At 59.2% G+C, this 14,311-nt stretch overlaps 2 protein-coding genes across 6 annotated transcripts in view; one reads left to right on the top strand and one right to left on the bottom strand.

Annotated features, from left to right (window-relative positions):
• Window positions 1-962: 962 nt before the first annotated feature.
• On the top strand, window positions 963-4,163 carry DNPH1 (2'-deoxynucleoside 5'-phosphate N-hydrolase 1). Its single transcript, XM_047796945.1, has 4 exons — window positions 963-1,484; window positions 3,476-3,544; window positions 3,708-3,818; window positions 3,981-4,163. Exons 1-4 carry the CDS (start codon window positions 1,265-1,267, stop codon window positions 4,127-4,129), a joined length of 549 nt encoding a protein of 182 aa, XP_047652901.1. The 5' UTR covers window positions 963-1,264; the 3' UTR covers window positions 4,130-4,163.
• A 386-nt stretch (window positions 4,164-4,549) lies between these two features.
• The window catches only part of CUL9 (cullin 9), a 39,979-nt gene continuing 30,217 nt past the window's right edge, over window positions 4,550-14,311 (bottom strand). For 3 of the 5 annotated variants that reach the window (XM_047797642.1, XM_047797641.1, XM_047797646.1), the window contains 14 exons: window positions 14,080-14,209; window positions 13,758-13,957; window positions 13,118-13,371; window positions 11,793-12,138; window positions 8,093-8,233; window positions 7,801-7,965; window positions 7,537-7,700; window positions 7,114-7,207; window positions 6,511-6,585; window positions 6,303-6,413; window positions 6,050-6,209; window positions 5,651-5,784; window positions 4,937-5,010; window positions 4,550-4,857 (listed from right to left, as the gene is read on the bottom strand). In XM_047797642.1, the coding sequence (XP_047653598.1) occupies window positions 4,659-4,857; window positions 4,937-5,010; window positions 5,651-5,784; window positions 6,050-6,209; window positions 6,303-6,413; window positions 6,511-6,585; window positions 7,114-7,207; window positions 7,537-7,700; window positions 7,801-7,965; window positions 8,093-8,233; window positions 11,793-12,138; window positions 13,118-13,371; window positions 13,758-13,957; window positions 14,080-14,209 (2,247 nt within the window). In that variant the 3' untranslated portion in view covers window positions 4,550-4,658. The remainder of the gene's footprint in view (window positions 4,858-4,936; window positions 5,011-5,650; window positions 5,785-6,049; window positions 6,210-6,302; window positions 6,414-6,510; window positions 6,586-7,113; window positions 7,208-7,536; window positions 7,701-7,800; window positions 7,966-8,092; window positions 8,234-11,792; window positions 12,139-13,117; window positions 13,372-13,757; window positions 13,958-14,079; window positions 14,210-14,311) is intronic. The other 2 variants (XM_047797645.1, XM_047797643.1) reach the window with 2 other exon arrangements.

Raw genomic sequence — 14,311 nt, 5'->3', positions numbered from 1 at the left:
GTGAGCACGTGACCAGGGAGCTCTGAAGAACAAAAGGCTGCAGGGAACAGCAGAGGCAAAGGATTGGAGACAAGAACACCACCAGCTTGCCTGAGGAACAGCCAGGAACGCAGAGTGGCTGCAGAGAAGTCAGTGAGCTAATGGCCCTGGGAGGAGAGAAGTAAGAGGGTCACCAGAGCCTGTGGGGCTGATGGGCCCCTGTGGGGGGTTGGGTGTGACCCCACGTGAGATGGGAGCCCTTGGAGGGTTTGGCTGAGGAGGGTCAAGGCCTAAGCAGAGTGTTCCCAGGGTCACCCTGCAGGAGACCAGACTGTGTAGCAGGAAAGTGGGGAGCCTGTGAGGACGCTGCTGAGAGAGGGGGTGGAGGCTTGGAGGAGGGTGGCTGAGTGGAGGTGGTGGGTGTGTGACCAGGCAGGACCCAGAGGGGCCTTCCCTGGACAGGCCTCTCCCCATACCCATAGGCTCTGATTTAGCTCCTCGCTGGATAATCGTATCTGCTGCGCGTTTCCTGAGTTGTTTTACAGATTCTAAACCACCAGCACGTGGAAGAAATTGACTAGTTGATGATCCTGAGCAGGTAACGCCCCCGCCCCCAGCGTCTGGCTCCTAAGGATTGACAATCCTAACTCCTGGGACACCGCGCCCTGTTGCCTACCTCGCCTTGGCCAATCAGGCAATTACTCAAGAGCTGATCCTACACCCTGGGGCATCCCCCTGCCCCCCTCACCTGGCCTATAAAAATGTTTTCCTTAACCCCAGGGTGGGGTTTTTCATGTTTTGAGGCCCTGCTTAGCGCGGTGCATGATGGCTCCACTTCCCTTCACCACCACGAGGTGGCAGTAAATTGGCTTTTCTGCGTCAGGGGCCAATTTACCGGGATCCAAGGCTGGTTCCTAACAGGTGTGCATGTGAATCTATGACTGGAGAGGAGCGCCGCTGGGAGCTGTGGACGGGTAGGACGTAGGGTTTGATGAAGAGTCAAGAATGACTTCCAGGTCGGGACGGTGGGGGGTGAACAGTTGAGAGGAATGAGTCGCCATCGGCAGAAACGGGCTTTCCTGGGGTGGAGGGCTGCCAGGAGCAGTGGGTGAGATGGGAGGACCTTTCCTCCCGCTTGGACAAGAAGTACCGTGAGTAGGTGAGCTCCCAACTGTGTCTGCCAAGCGCGGCTTCGTTTCAAAGGTGTGGTTACTCGCAGACCCCAGCGGAGCCGGGGGCGGGGCTGGGCCTGGTCACGTGAGGGGGAGGGTCGCAGGGCGGCGTGATGGCCGCAGAGGCGACACCAGCGGTTGGAGCGCTGAAGGGCGAGGATCTCCCGGGGCCCGGGCAGAAGCCCCAACCGGCCCCTCGGGCCTTGTATTTCTGCGGGAGCATCCGTGGAGGACGCGAGGACCAGGCACTGTACGGGCGGATCGTGTCGCGGCTGCGGCGCTTTGGGGCTGTGCTTACGGAACACGTGGCCGCAGCCGAGCTGAGCGCGCGCGGTGAGGCCGCCGGGCGCGGGCCAAGGGGAGGGCGCCGGCGGTGTCGGGTCCGGCGACTCAAACTGCGCTGCGTCCGGGCGGTGGGGCCCCCTCCTGAGTGCTCCCGGCAGCGCCCCTGCCCGAGAAGGAAAGGGCCCGGGGTCAGATGGCGTGTGCGTCTCAATGCACCGGCCCTGTGAGCCCACTCCTCCCATGCAGTTAGTCTCCCCTTTGGTTCCTTTTTGGAGAACTTTCTTGGGCTCTTTCCAGACGCGTTTGTAGGGAGCAGCTGAATGGGAGTGGGCCTCGCCTGGCTGCACATCCCCTCCTATAGAGAACGAAGCTCACCTGCCTTTACCCCTCTTTGGCGTGGAGGTATCTGCCCTCCCTCAGACCCGGGGACCCCTGTTCCTGAGACCACCGTCCCCCCCAGGCCCCCTGATCGGGCTGTTACTAATGCATCCCGCTCGTTCTGCTGGGTTGGCTTGGCATCTGGGCAGCTTTCTACTTAGGAAATGGCGCCAGATTTCTTGTACTTCTCAGAAAACCTTAAGTGTTTCCCTTGCCCCATTTAGGGGCAGATTTAGGTTTGTGCGACCTAATGCAGTCCTGAGAAACCTTTTATTTTTGTCCGCACCTGCAGCATATGGAAATTCTCAGGCCAGGGATTGAATCCTACTGGGGAGAGCTGCAGCAATGCAGGATCCTTTAACCCACTACACTGGGCCAGGAAGCAAACCTGCACCTCCACAGAGACCTGAGCTGCTGCAGTCGGATTCCTAACTCACTGTGCCACACAGCGCACTCACAACGTGGGATCTTCATGCAACTGAGCCCCCAGAGAATCCCCACCCCCACCCCAATACCTCTTTAAAAGAGAAAATCACAACATAAAATGGTAAGGGCTTTGGAGTTCCTGTTGTGATTCAGTGATAACCAACCCAGCTGCTACCCATGAAGATGTGGATTCAACCCCTGGCCTCACTCAGTGGGTTAAGGATCTGGTGTTGCTGTGAGCTGTGGTGTAGGTTGCAGACACTGCTAGGAACTGGTGTTGCTGTGGCTATTGCGTAGGCCGCTGGATGCAACTCCAATTTGACAGCAAGCCCTAGAACTTCCAAATACTGCACATGCAGCCCTTTAAAAAAATAATAAAAATTGCTAGGTCTTTGGGAAGGGGCTGTGCCAGCCAGGGACCCTGAGGCTTAAGGTTCCTTGGTTTCAGGGCCTGTCCACCCCTGCCTGGTGGTTCTCCACCTTCACTGAGCTCAGCCATCATGTGAGGGAGCTTGTTGAAAAGGCAGATTCTGGGATAAAGCCTCCGAGGCCATCTGTAGCAAGCTCTCCAGGATTCTGCTCTGACTTGGTGGCTGGGAGCCTGCTCTGTGCCTCGGGGATAACACTGACTCAAGCTGGAGCTCTGGGATCCTTGCCCTGTGCCCACAGCACCTCTCCTGCCTGCCTTCAGACCACCTGCTGCTGCTGGTTACACTTGGCCTTCGGGCGCTGGTTCTCCGACTTTGTGGGGTGTGATGAGAATCAGCTGGAAGGCTCAGGAAGCAGCCTGGGCTCGGGGCCCCCTGGGTCTTGGTCGTTTGAGCAAGTTCTCAGCTGATTCTCATGCCTCCCAAAGCTGAAGAGCCTCTGAGGCTCTAGGTGCCTTGGGCGGCCAGTCTCTGGCTGCTGCCTGCCCTCCCCGCACCTGGGATGCCAGTTCCCCTCCTGTCCCCTCTGATGCCTGACCCGCAGTGAGTTCCTGCTTCCCCTTGCCTGGACCACTCCTCTGGCCCTGACCACACATCCCACCTTGCACAGGACTGCGTTTTTCTTGTGGGCTGTTCCATACCCTCCCTGTTTTCACGGAGCCCTCGTGTTGGGTGGGCCCCTGGATGTCATCTGTCACAGTTTCCCCGCCTTCCCTGAGCAGGGGGATCCTGGGTTGCCAAGGGCGAAAGGGAGTGCCTGAGGAGCAGGGCGGGGCAGGCCCCTGACCAGCTCTGCCTCAACCACAGGAGAGGAGGCTGTTGCGGGTGACAGAGCCATCCATGAGCGGGACCTGGCCTGGCTGCAGCAGGCAGATGGTGAGTGGCCCTCCTAACTCCCCTGGGGTGTCAGGTCCCCAGGAACACCCTGGCCTCCCCACCTGGCAGAGACTCCCCAGAGCTCCCTCCTCACCACAGCCAGATTCTGCCATGGCTCCCTTCCCGGCCCGAGGGTGAGCCTTGGTCCCCTCTTTCTTCCCAGTGGTTGTGGCAGAAGTGACCCAGCCCTCTCTGGGTGTCGGCTACGAGCTGGGCCGGGCTATAGCCCTCAACAAACCAGTCCTGTGCCTGTTCCGCCCACAGTCTGGCCGAGGTGAGCCCTCTCAGCCCTGGATGGACACCCCTTGCTCCCCCAGGTCTCTGAGGACCTGGCCTCTGCTTCCTTGGTGCACTCTGAGTACAGTGTTCACCCCGGGGTGGGGGTGGGGGGAAGCTGGGTGGGGGAGACACCTTCATCTCCCTCTGCCCTTCCCAGTGCTCTCAGCCATGATCCGGGGAGCTGCCGAGGGCTCGAGGTTCCAGGTGTGGGACTACGATGAGGCAGAGGTGGAGGCCGTGCTGGATCGGTACTTTGAGGCTGATTCTCCCAGGCAGGTGGCCTCCTCCCCAAATCCACCCACTTGACTGAAGTCCAGGTTATTAAATTCCTCTGACCCCACACACTGCTCCAGTGTGATTCTTGCCTCTTAGTCCCAGGACCAAGTTCAAAGGTATGTTGTTTGTATTGCGGGCAGGGGGTGTCCTCAGTAATACTTCCTAATGCCCTCAAGCTCCCGCCTGGAACATTCAAGCCTTTGGAGGAAGTGAGTCAAGGGGGCAGCCCTTCCTGTCCGTCTCTGAGTCTCTGACATGGGGTCCCTGGCCCTGTTCCACGTGGACGCTCCTCGTTATCGGGATCAGTCCCGGGGTCTGCTGTGGGCTTTCTCTGAGGGTGGCAAAGTCTAGACATCTGAAGAGAACCGTAAAGGAGCAGGAGTGTGCCAGGGGAGGGAGGGGGGGTTGAATTGGCCCTTCGTGGACACCAGCCAGCCTGCTTCCAGAGAATATATGAAAAAAGTTTAATGAGTCAACAGAAGGCCCCCCGTAGATGGGGAAAGGGCGCTGGGGCTCTGAGCAGCTCTGCACGCCCTGCATCCTTCCTGCCCCCTGCCCCTCAGTCGTAGGCCTCATCATCTTCCTCCTCGTCACCGAAGAAGAAAGTCTCTCGGTCCAGGTTTTCAGACTCCTCATCATAGGAGAAGCTGTCATTGTCCAGCTCCTCCTCAAACTCATCCTGCTGCCACTCGGGCACGTCATCCTCCTCGTCGTCTTCCTCTTCCTCATCCCCCTCCAGCCCCAAGGAGCCCTGTGGCCTAGGAGAGGGCCAGGCTCAGCCCCGCAGGCCACTCAGCATCCCCCCTCTGTGTTTGGCCCCCTGGCCCCCACACTCACTGACTGCCGGGCACGTTGGATCCTTTTGCCTCCCGGGCCTCTAGCGATGGACTCTGGAGACCAACCCTGAAGTCCTGGCAAGGACACGGGGATGTGGCAGCAGGAGGGGAGGGGTGCTGTGCCTCTGTGCCCAGCATTCCTTCAGCCAGCGTTCCCTGAGGGCCTGCGAGGCGCTGAGCCCCGGCCAGGCTGCTCCCGCCGCCGCCCCCGCTCAGCACAGCTCCCCACCAAGCACTGCCCCTGTGGACTGACTCAAGGTGGGCTCCAGGGACCCAGGAGATGCTGGTGAAGCACCACCCCCGGGCTTACGTGTATGTTCGTGCCTTTTCTGCGTGAGTTACTTAGCATTGTGTAAGCTCCCTGAGGGCAGAACTCCTAATTTAGACTTAACAGCAGTGTCTTAGAGCTGAGAGAACCTCAGAGATCCCTTACTCTGCTGGATCCCAATCCCCTGGCCCCCACTCCTAGGATTCTGAATCCACATCTGGGAAGTATCTCCTGGAAAAATTCCCCAGATGATTCTGGGGAGCAATCACCTGACCTAACACCCTCAATCTGGGCTGATTCCTTCACCCTGTAGGGAACGCCAGCCTGGTGGTTAAAGGGCAGGCTGGCCTGGGAGCCGCGCACGCCCAGTTTCCTAACACCCATTTGCCCTCCTTCCTTCGGGACCCCCAGGGCAGGAGGCCGCAGGGGCGGCCGAGAGGTGGCTACCTGGGTGGAGTGCTGCAGGATGGCGAGCATCCTCTCCTGGATCCGCCGCAGCAGCTCCAGGCCCGTGTTGAGGTGCTCAGCCCGCAGCAGGCGCAGCGATGAGGCCAGGTCCCTGCAGCGCAGCAGCGTCTCCTCTGCAGAGGGGGCAGAGCACCAGGGCTCCCTCCCTTCCCAACAGACTCATCCTGGACGCCTCCTGCGGCCCTGGCCCTCCCTGATCGACCAGGGCTCCCAGTCTAGCGGTGGGGACAGGCTGTACTCAAACAAAGGTCAGGTGAGGAGCTGTGTACTTTATACTTGTAATCTGAACCTTAAAAGGCCGAGAGCAGGACGGCTACAAAGAACAGGAAGCATGAGGGGCCAGAGTGGAGGTGGGCAGCTGGGGGCTGGGTCACCCACCTTCATGTTCAGGTCCAGGGGTGCTGGGGGAGAGGGCCTCACCAAGGAGGATCTGCAGGGCGTTGGTGTGCAGCTCCAGGGTCTCCGTCTGCTGCTCCACCACGTCCACATGCTCCGTGTCCTGGTTGTAGAAGCTGTATACGCAGGCGTAGGCCAGCACCTGGGGAGCCCGGCCCCGTGAGGCTGAGGCTGCCACCCACCCGCCGCCCCCTCCTTCCCTCCGCCCAAGCCTGGGAGCACCCCCACCCGCCACCTTTCGAGCCTGCTCCAGACCCCGGCAGGCGTCGCTGAGGAAGGTGAAGCATTTGGGTGGGGGCACCTCGTGGATGGCAGACACGCGGTTCCGCAAGTTCACAGCAAACTCCTGTGGCGGAGGCGGGATCCCCCCGTCAGAAGAGCACACGTCCCACTCGGGCCCCTGCCCACCATCCAGCCCACGCCTCCGGCCCCGCCCCGCTCACCCGGGCCTGGTGATGGAAAGTACACCTCTCATTATAGTCCTGGAACCGCTTCTCCTGGCGAGCTGCTTTGCTTACCTGGTGAAGACATGGTGAGGGGCCTGGTGGGTGCTGGGCAGGACAGGGTGGGGCTGGGAAGCAGGCCAGCCACCATGCACGGAGGCCTTCTGACCCCTTACCCACAGTTCTTCATCTGAGTCTCAGAACTCGGAGGGGGCGGGGGGGGGGCAGATCAGATCATCATCCCCTTTTACAGATGCAGGCGCCGAGGTCAGGACACACTGACTGCTCAGTGAGCCAGGCTCCAGCTCAGTCCCGGCTCCATTCTGGTGCCTTCTGCGAGTGCCCAACACAACACCCCCTCCTCCCGGCCTCCCTGAGCTCCCTGGGAGTGAGACGGCTGACCCAGGGCTGAAGGTCCCAGCACGCAGATCCCCAGGACAGAACTCCCACCACCTGTAGGCCCAGGTGGCTTCTATCTTGTCCCCACTGAGTCCTCGTCCCAACAGCTGCTTGGCTGCTCCCCACACTGCTCTCTTGGCCCAGGGCCGGGCAGCAGCATCCCCTCATGACTGCCCCGGGCCTTGTCCGCCCCTGGCCCCTTACCATGGCGGAGCAGTTGTAATAGTCTTTGTGATTTGGCTTCCAGGACTTGAGGCAGCGCCAGCAGAATCCATGGTTGCATTTGGCACAAGTCATGCTATGGAGGAAGCTAGCTGGTCAGGGGTTCCTGCCTCTGGCCAGGGCCACGCCAGGAATGCCAAGGGCCTGGCATTCCCACTCAGACACCCCAGCCCCTCCCCTGTCCTCACAGTCTCAACCTTACTGGTCCCTCCTGCCCAGCCCTGGCTTCGGCAGTGCCGCCCAGAGTGAAGACTGAAAAGGGGGGGAAAGGACACTCAGATCCAGGAATGGTTCCAGAGGGTGACTGCATGATGGCCCTCGATTGCTGAGCTCTCTGGTAAGCCTTCTCCCCCACCCCCACCCCCACCTCCCACCTCTCCGGTGCCCACAGTACTCCCTTCTTACTGCAGACACCCCTCGTTCTTCTCAATGGGAGCCTGGCAGCTGGGACAGCGCTTGGAGATGAGCTTGGCCAGATGCTTGCTCTGGGCCTCTACACTCATGCCATCGTAGTAGCCGCCGTCATCCACCCACTGAGACATGTGGCCACAGCTGGCAGGGTAGTGGGCCTGGGGTGGGAGGGGCAGTGAGGATACAGCCGAGCCCCTGCGTGGGGGTTGGGGGTGGGGATGGGGCCAAGCGGGTGTGGTGGGGAGGGGTGGGCACCACCTCAGGGAAGCTGCAGTTGAAGCAGGAGGCCCAGCCACACTTGGAGCAAGTGGTTCCACAGCCCAGGCCCTGGCGGCACAGGATGCGATCGCAGCCCTGGGGGTTGGTGCACCACGTCAGATTGGAGCAGCTCTCCACGTAGCCACGCAGGAGGGCTTTCTCGTACTGGGGGGACACAGGAGCCACCCGGTGAGGGCCTCGCTCTCGGGGCCTCACACCTCCAGGCCCCCCCGCACCCTGGCATCAGCTACTCCTGGGGTCTGTGTGCTCGAGCCCCCCAAGGAGGGGCTACCTTGGAGATGACTTCAGGCGAGGAGACGATGGAACGGATGAAGGCTCCCGTGGGCTGGGCAGGGCAGTCAGCGATGGGGCAGGTGCAGTGTAGCACGAGGTTCTGCTCGATTCGAGTTGTCAGGTACTCGTTCCAGCAAGACTGGGAGAGACACGGCAGCGGCTGCTCAGGGGCAGCCTGAGCGTGACTGACCTGGCTCCGTTCCCCAGCGGCACGGGGAACAAGCCTGCTTCTAGAAGCATCAACCTCAAAGCTGACCCTCGCCTTTCCAGCTCCTATGGGTTTTCCTGAGATGAACCCAAATTATTGCTCAGCTCGAGGACGTGGGGGCGCCAGTAATGAACTGTTGTAGCTATGGTTGGGGTGGATGTGAAGGGAACGGTAGAGAGTATCAGCAAAAAGGGAGAGGACTCAGGGTCTAAGAAGGACCTGGAGAGAGAGAGAAGGTCAGAGAGGAAGGAGGCCGGGGACTGCACCACGGCTGGGGCCTCACCTCCTGCTCCCGCCTCCCCAGACTCAGCTTCCCCCGCTGCAATCAAAAGTCCTAATCAAGCCCCCAGTCACCAGTGCTAGAGCCCTCGAATCCTTTTCTCGATGCCCTGTCACTGCCCCACCCTAAACCGGGCCCCTAGACTGCTGCTGCAGCCTGTCCTGCCTCCCAGTGCCGTCTACACAGTACAGCACCTGAGCCCCTAAAAGCCTCCGCCAACAAGAGCCTCTGTCAACAAGAGCGCACTGCCCAGTTCAGAGCTTCCCAGAATGACGCCTCTAAACCCCAGGAGGGTGCTCAGTCCAGGTAAGCAGGAAGCAAGCTACTGGATTATATTCACTCAGAACCCTTCCTCACAGTGAAACAAGCCCAGATAAATTAGTTGAATGCAAGATTCTTGCATTTGGACGTTATGCAAGGGAATTTCCTCCAGCTTCAGGCACCCACGCTTGCAGGCACACGGGCAAGCCCGGGCCCCTCACAGCCTGGAGTGGGAGCACTGCCCTGTGGGACCAAGGCCAATGGCTCAGTTTGGAGCCTGCTCCACTCCCCCAAGGAGCCCCTGGGCTTCGGGCGTGCCCTGAGCTTACTATCCCCGCCGCCCAGCCCCAATGCCCGCTCCTTCCCTCTGCCACTCCAGCCTCACCCTGGGAAGCTGCCTCCAGCTGCTCCAGACCCCAGGACTGCCCGTCTGATGGCTCCTGCACGGCCACTGGTGCCGCTCAGCTGTGACTTATTCCATCAGCCTGCTCTTCCCTGTCCCATTTTCCAGCTCCCTGTGGCTTCCTCTCCATAGGGTGCAGGTGCCCCACGCTTGGTGCCCTGGGCCTGGCCCTCTCTCCCTGGGTGATGCCATTTAACTCCAGATTCCAAAGTCTACTTGCCCCCTGCCAGTCCTACACACGGGTCCAACAGAGCAGCTCCCACTGAACTTGGCCAAACGGACTCAACTTCCCCTCAAAAGCTCGCCTCCACCACAGCCCTCACACCTCCCCCAGCTCAGCGCGAGCTAACACGCCTCGCTCGGGTCAAACACCGGGAACTGTCCTCCGAGTCATCTCCCCCCTTTGCCGTCCCCAGGCCCAACCGCACCACCTCTTGCCTCTGTGCAACAGTCTCCGAACTAGTATCCCCATTTCCACTCTTGTTCCACCCAAGCCTTTTCTCTACCCAAAGTGATCTTTTCAAAAATGGGAATCAGATCACATCACCGCCTGGCTTAAACCCCAGGGCTTCCGGGAAAGGCCCCTGCCCGCCTCCCCTTCCACTGTCCCACCACTTCCCCGGGCTCTAGCCTCCAGCTCAGCTTCTTTGCACTTACTGTCCCCCTCTGTCTGCCACACTCTAACCCCCAGACGTCACCTCCTGACACTGGCCTTCCCGGTCCAAAGTCCCTGAGGAACCAAACCCCTCACCCCACTCCTAACCTTGGGCACCTCGTATTTTCTTCCCTGCACTTGTAAGAGCGGAGGGAGCTCTCTGGGGTAAAACTGCCAAATTCTGAATCCTGACCAAACGGCCTCTCCTCTGAGGGCCTCCCGCTGCCGTCTGTGAAGCAGGGAAGTCAAAGGACCCACTGCGCAGACCTGTTATGGGAATTAAGCAGCGTGATGCATGTAAAAACAGCACAGTGGCCCAGAGGGCGTCCCCATGCACGTTTGCTGCTGCGGCTGTCACTAGCTCTCGGGTCACTTCGTGCTGGGCTTCCCCCTCCCTCACAGTAAGTCCATGGCAAGGATTAGCTGCCCAAGAATGTGAACTTGGAAAAAATTAAGAACCTGGAAAAAGGGAGCAAAGGCAAACTATGTGAGAAGAGTAACCTGAAGCCAAGCAGAGGGAAGGGAAGCAGACAGAAGTACAGGCACACGCGCATGCAAACGCCCACAGGCCCAGGTCACCCAACACTGGGGCGCACTGCCGTGAGAGGCGGCTAGGATTCGGGGCAACGGGCACATGTCCTGCTAAGTGGATGGGCTTGGGCTTGGGCTTGGGCTTGGCACTGCTTCCGAGCTGTGAGGCAGGAAGACGAGGCATTGGGCACATGGCCTCCTGCCTCTGAGCGCCACTCACGCCCCAGTGCAGCGGCCTCTGCCTCGGCTTCTCGGACTTCCCTCTGCTCTTGTGCTTATTCTCTGGTTTAAACCATTCCTTTTTATTTTTATATTAAATGACGGCATGTATGATAGAAGAAGTGGTGTTCTGGAATAAATAGCCTTGAATGGCGATGACCAGGCGTTCCCCAGGTGGATGACACGTCTTGTTTATAAAGTGCCACTATGTATATTCTGTATGTGTATTGTCTAGCCAGCCAGCCAGCCAGCTGTACTTCTCAAATTTGGCTGAACACTGGAATCACCTGAGGAGTTTTTAAAACTCCAGATGCCCAAGTTTCATGTCCAGAGATTCTGATTTAATTGGTCTGAGGCATGGAGTTCCCTTGAGGCACAGCAAGTTAAGAATCCCTTGGGTCGCTGCTGTGGCTTGAGTTCAATCCCTGGGCCAGGAACTCCACAAGCTACAGATGTGGCAAAAGAGAAAATTGTGTAGGTGACAGCTTGAGCAGCAGGGTTTTGGTTTTTTTTAGGACTGCACCCATGGCTTATGAAGGTTCCCAGGTTAGTGGTCAAATGAGAGCTGCAGCTGCTGGCCTACACCACAGCTACAGCCATGCCAGATCCCAGCCACATCTGCCACCTATGCCATAGCTTGTGGCAATGCCAGATCCTTAACCCACTGAGCGAGGCCAGGGATTGAACCTGCATTCTCATGGAGACCATCTCTGGTTCTTAACCTGTTGAGCTACGACAGGCAGGCTGGACTTTTTCTTTTGGCCATACCTGAGGCATACAGAAGTTCCCCAGCCAGGAATCGAACTGAAGCCACAGCCGTAATGATGTCAGGTCCTTAACTCGCTGGGCTATTAGGGAACTCCCAGAGCATCAGGATTTTTTAAAGCTCCCAGAGTTTAGAATATACAGCAAAGTTTGAGAACCACTGACACACACCGCCAGATCCTAACAACCACCCTTCAGAGTCAAGTCAGGTGGTATCACTAACCAATAACAAAACCAGTTTTTAAGAAGGACTGAGAGACTCATCCAACATCACCTAGGATGGGAAATGGCAGTGCTGGGGCTGGAGCCCAGAGGTCCCCAGGGAACTGTGTCACAGGAAGAGCCAGGGGCGGGAGGGCAGCTGGCAGGGCCTTACCTTACAGCAGTAGTGCCTGCAGCAGAGGGCCGGCAAGTCGTCCTCAGGCTCCAGGGGGCTGACGCAGACAGGGCAGTGGTCAGGGCGTGCGGGGGCGGGCTGGGCCTGGGGGACGCATAGCCCAGCCGCCAGCAGCAGCGGCTCCGGGTTGTCGCTGTAGTTCTGCAGCAGCTGTTCGGCACCCCAGTGGGAATGAGCCAGAAGGTGCTGAGCCTCATCGGGGTCCAGGTTCAGCGTCTCCTGCACCTGCCGCACGGTCTGCTCCATCAGCCCTTCCACCTCCTGGGGGCTCATGGTGCGGCCTGCAGGCAGCTGTAGGGATGCCAAGGCAGCCACAGCTTCCGGGCTTGGGACAGAGGGTTAGGGTCAGTCTGCCTGCCCTGCTTATCCACCTGCTAGCCGAGCCCCACCCTGGCCCCCGGTCCCCACTTGTACACCCCCGCCTGCACTTGCTCAGTCAGCCTCAGGACAATCATCCACCAACTCATCAGAGCACAGCCTCCGCGGAAGCACTCGTGGGTGGGGGTGGGGGTTGGGGTGGCTGTCACAGTGACTAGGGGTACCACAGGCACCTAATGGGCCCAGGTCAGGATGCTAAGTGACCTGCGACGTATGGGACAATCCTGCGGTAGGTCCCACCATAATGCCACCAGCATGCCTGCTGAGAAACAGCCAAAAGCCTTACTCCTCAAAGTGTGGTCAGTGGACCATCAGCAGACACGTCACAGGGAGCACTACTGAATTTGAAACGTGTGCGCACGTGGACGTTTGAGAGAGATTACTCTAGAGAGCTCACTTTACACACAGTGCAAACAGCAGGCATAAAAATAGAGTCTTAACAACTTCTGGTGAACAGGAACTGACGGAGAAAGCACTAGGGAGGCAGCAACCTGGGAGCACCCTATGGCCAACTCCTCCGCAGACCTGACTTCTTGGAAACTCGAGTCTGGATGTCAGACTGAGCAGGGTGCACTGTCACACTCAGTACAAGCTGCATAATATTTCCATTTTGCCCAGAAGGAACGACACCCAGAAAGGAGCTTCTGTGACTGAGTCCCTTGTCTGAGGGCTGGCTTTAGGAAGATGGGGACAGCAAGGCCCCTGATGAGGAAAGAAGCAAAGAAAGAGGTGATGGCATTGAGGGGCAGGGATGAGGACCAGCAAAGTGGGAGCAATAGCAGAGAAAGGAAAAACGGGGCTAGAGAAAGAAATGAAGTGTTTTTCCACTGGGAGCCTGGCTTTGGTGTGCGAGCCCTCCCGGGTCACTGCAGTGCCGTCTGTCCTGGGGAGCCCTGCAGCAGGGGGACAGGGCTAGGGGTGGCTACCTAGGCTTGGAGCTCTCAACGCAGGTCTGGCTGCCAGAGAAGGGGACCTCTGCCTGACCCCGGCAGGGCCCCGCAGGCTCTGGAGCGACATACATCAGGACCTGGGGCCGGTCATCCCGCCGCTCCACGTAGCCCTGGCCCAGGAGGTGCAGGATGCAGGAGAGAACATCCGAGCTGCTGCAGGCCACGCCGCCGGCCACAGCGCGGCCCAGGCTGCCAGGGGGATTGGGACCCTTGCGCCAGGCCTCCAGCACCTGCCCGGGAGGAGAGGAAACAGCCCTGCCTCAGTTCAAGGCCCGGCTCTGCCACTGACTAGCTGTGTGACCACGGATTAGTTACTAACTCTCTCACAGCTCATTTTTCTTATCTGTCAAATAGGGATAATAATGAAGATGATAATAATAATGCCACTATTTCATAGGATTTTATGCAGATTAAATGACTTCATCGTGTAAACTCTTAGAACAGGGCCTGGCACCCGGTCAGTACTTATGTTGGGTCTCTACCTTCAGGAATAGAAAACCCAGACAGAAACCATCGTACTGAGAGCATTTACCGTCCCGGTGACGACCGCGAGCTCCAGCCCCCAACCCCAAGCATGACACCCCCTCCCCTCCCATCACAGCCCCCCTCTGCCTACCAGGCAAACCAGCTGGTCAATGTGGAGGCCCTTTTCCCCGTGGGCTTTGAGGATACGGACAAGAAGACAGCTCAGGAGGTTCCTCTTCTGCTCCAGGGTCCGGCCCTCATCCTTCTCCACATTCAGGTACATCTGGGCTGGGAGCAGCCACAGGGGCTCCCCCTGGGCCTGGAGCCCAGGCTCACGGAGCCGCAGCACACCTGGAACCCACTCCCGGTCAGGGTCCAAGGAGGGGAAGGGCCAGATGGGTGGGGGCAAAGGGGACCCCGTTCATTCCCTCACTGCCCCCACCTAGAGAGAGCTCCACCCCCCTGGGACCTACCCCCGTGCGGAAAGTCCTGAGCCCCCTGCAGGGTCAAAGGGCCGCTGTCCGTGGTGAGGGGCAGAAGTGCCTGGAGCAGCAGCTCCGGGCTGAGGTCAGACTTCTTCAGCAAGGCCTCTACCGACACCTCCTAGTCAGGAGAAACAGGGCCAGTGAGGAGTAGCCAGTCCCGGGAAAAGGAAGTAAGAGGGCTGATGGAAGGAGGAACAGAGACAGACAAGGGGGAGGAGAC

Source organism: Phacochoerus africanus, chromosome 9 (assembly GCF_016906955.1).
Source record: "Phacochoerus africanus isolate WHEZ1 chromosome 9, ROS_Pafr_v1, whole genome shotgun sequence".
Classification (NCBI taxonomy): Eukaryota; Metazoa; Chordata; class Mammalia; order Artiodactyla; family Suidae; genus Phacochoerus; species Phacochoerus africanus.
The sequence above is the reverse complement of the archived record's forward strand: the minus strand, read 5'-3'. Positions and strand labels throughout refer to the sequence as shown.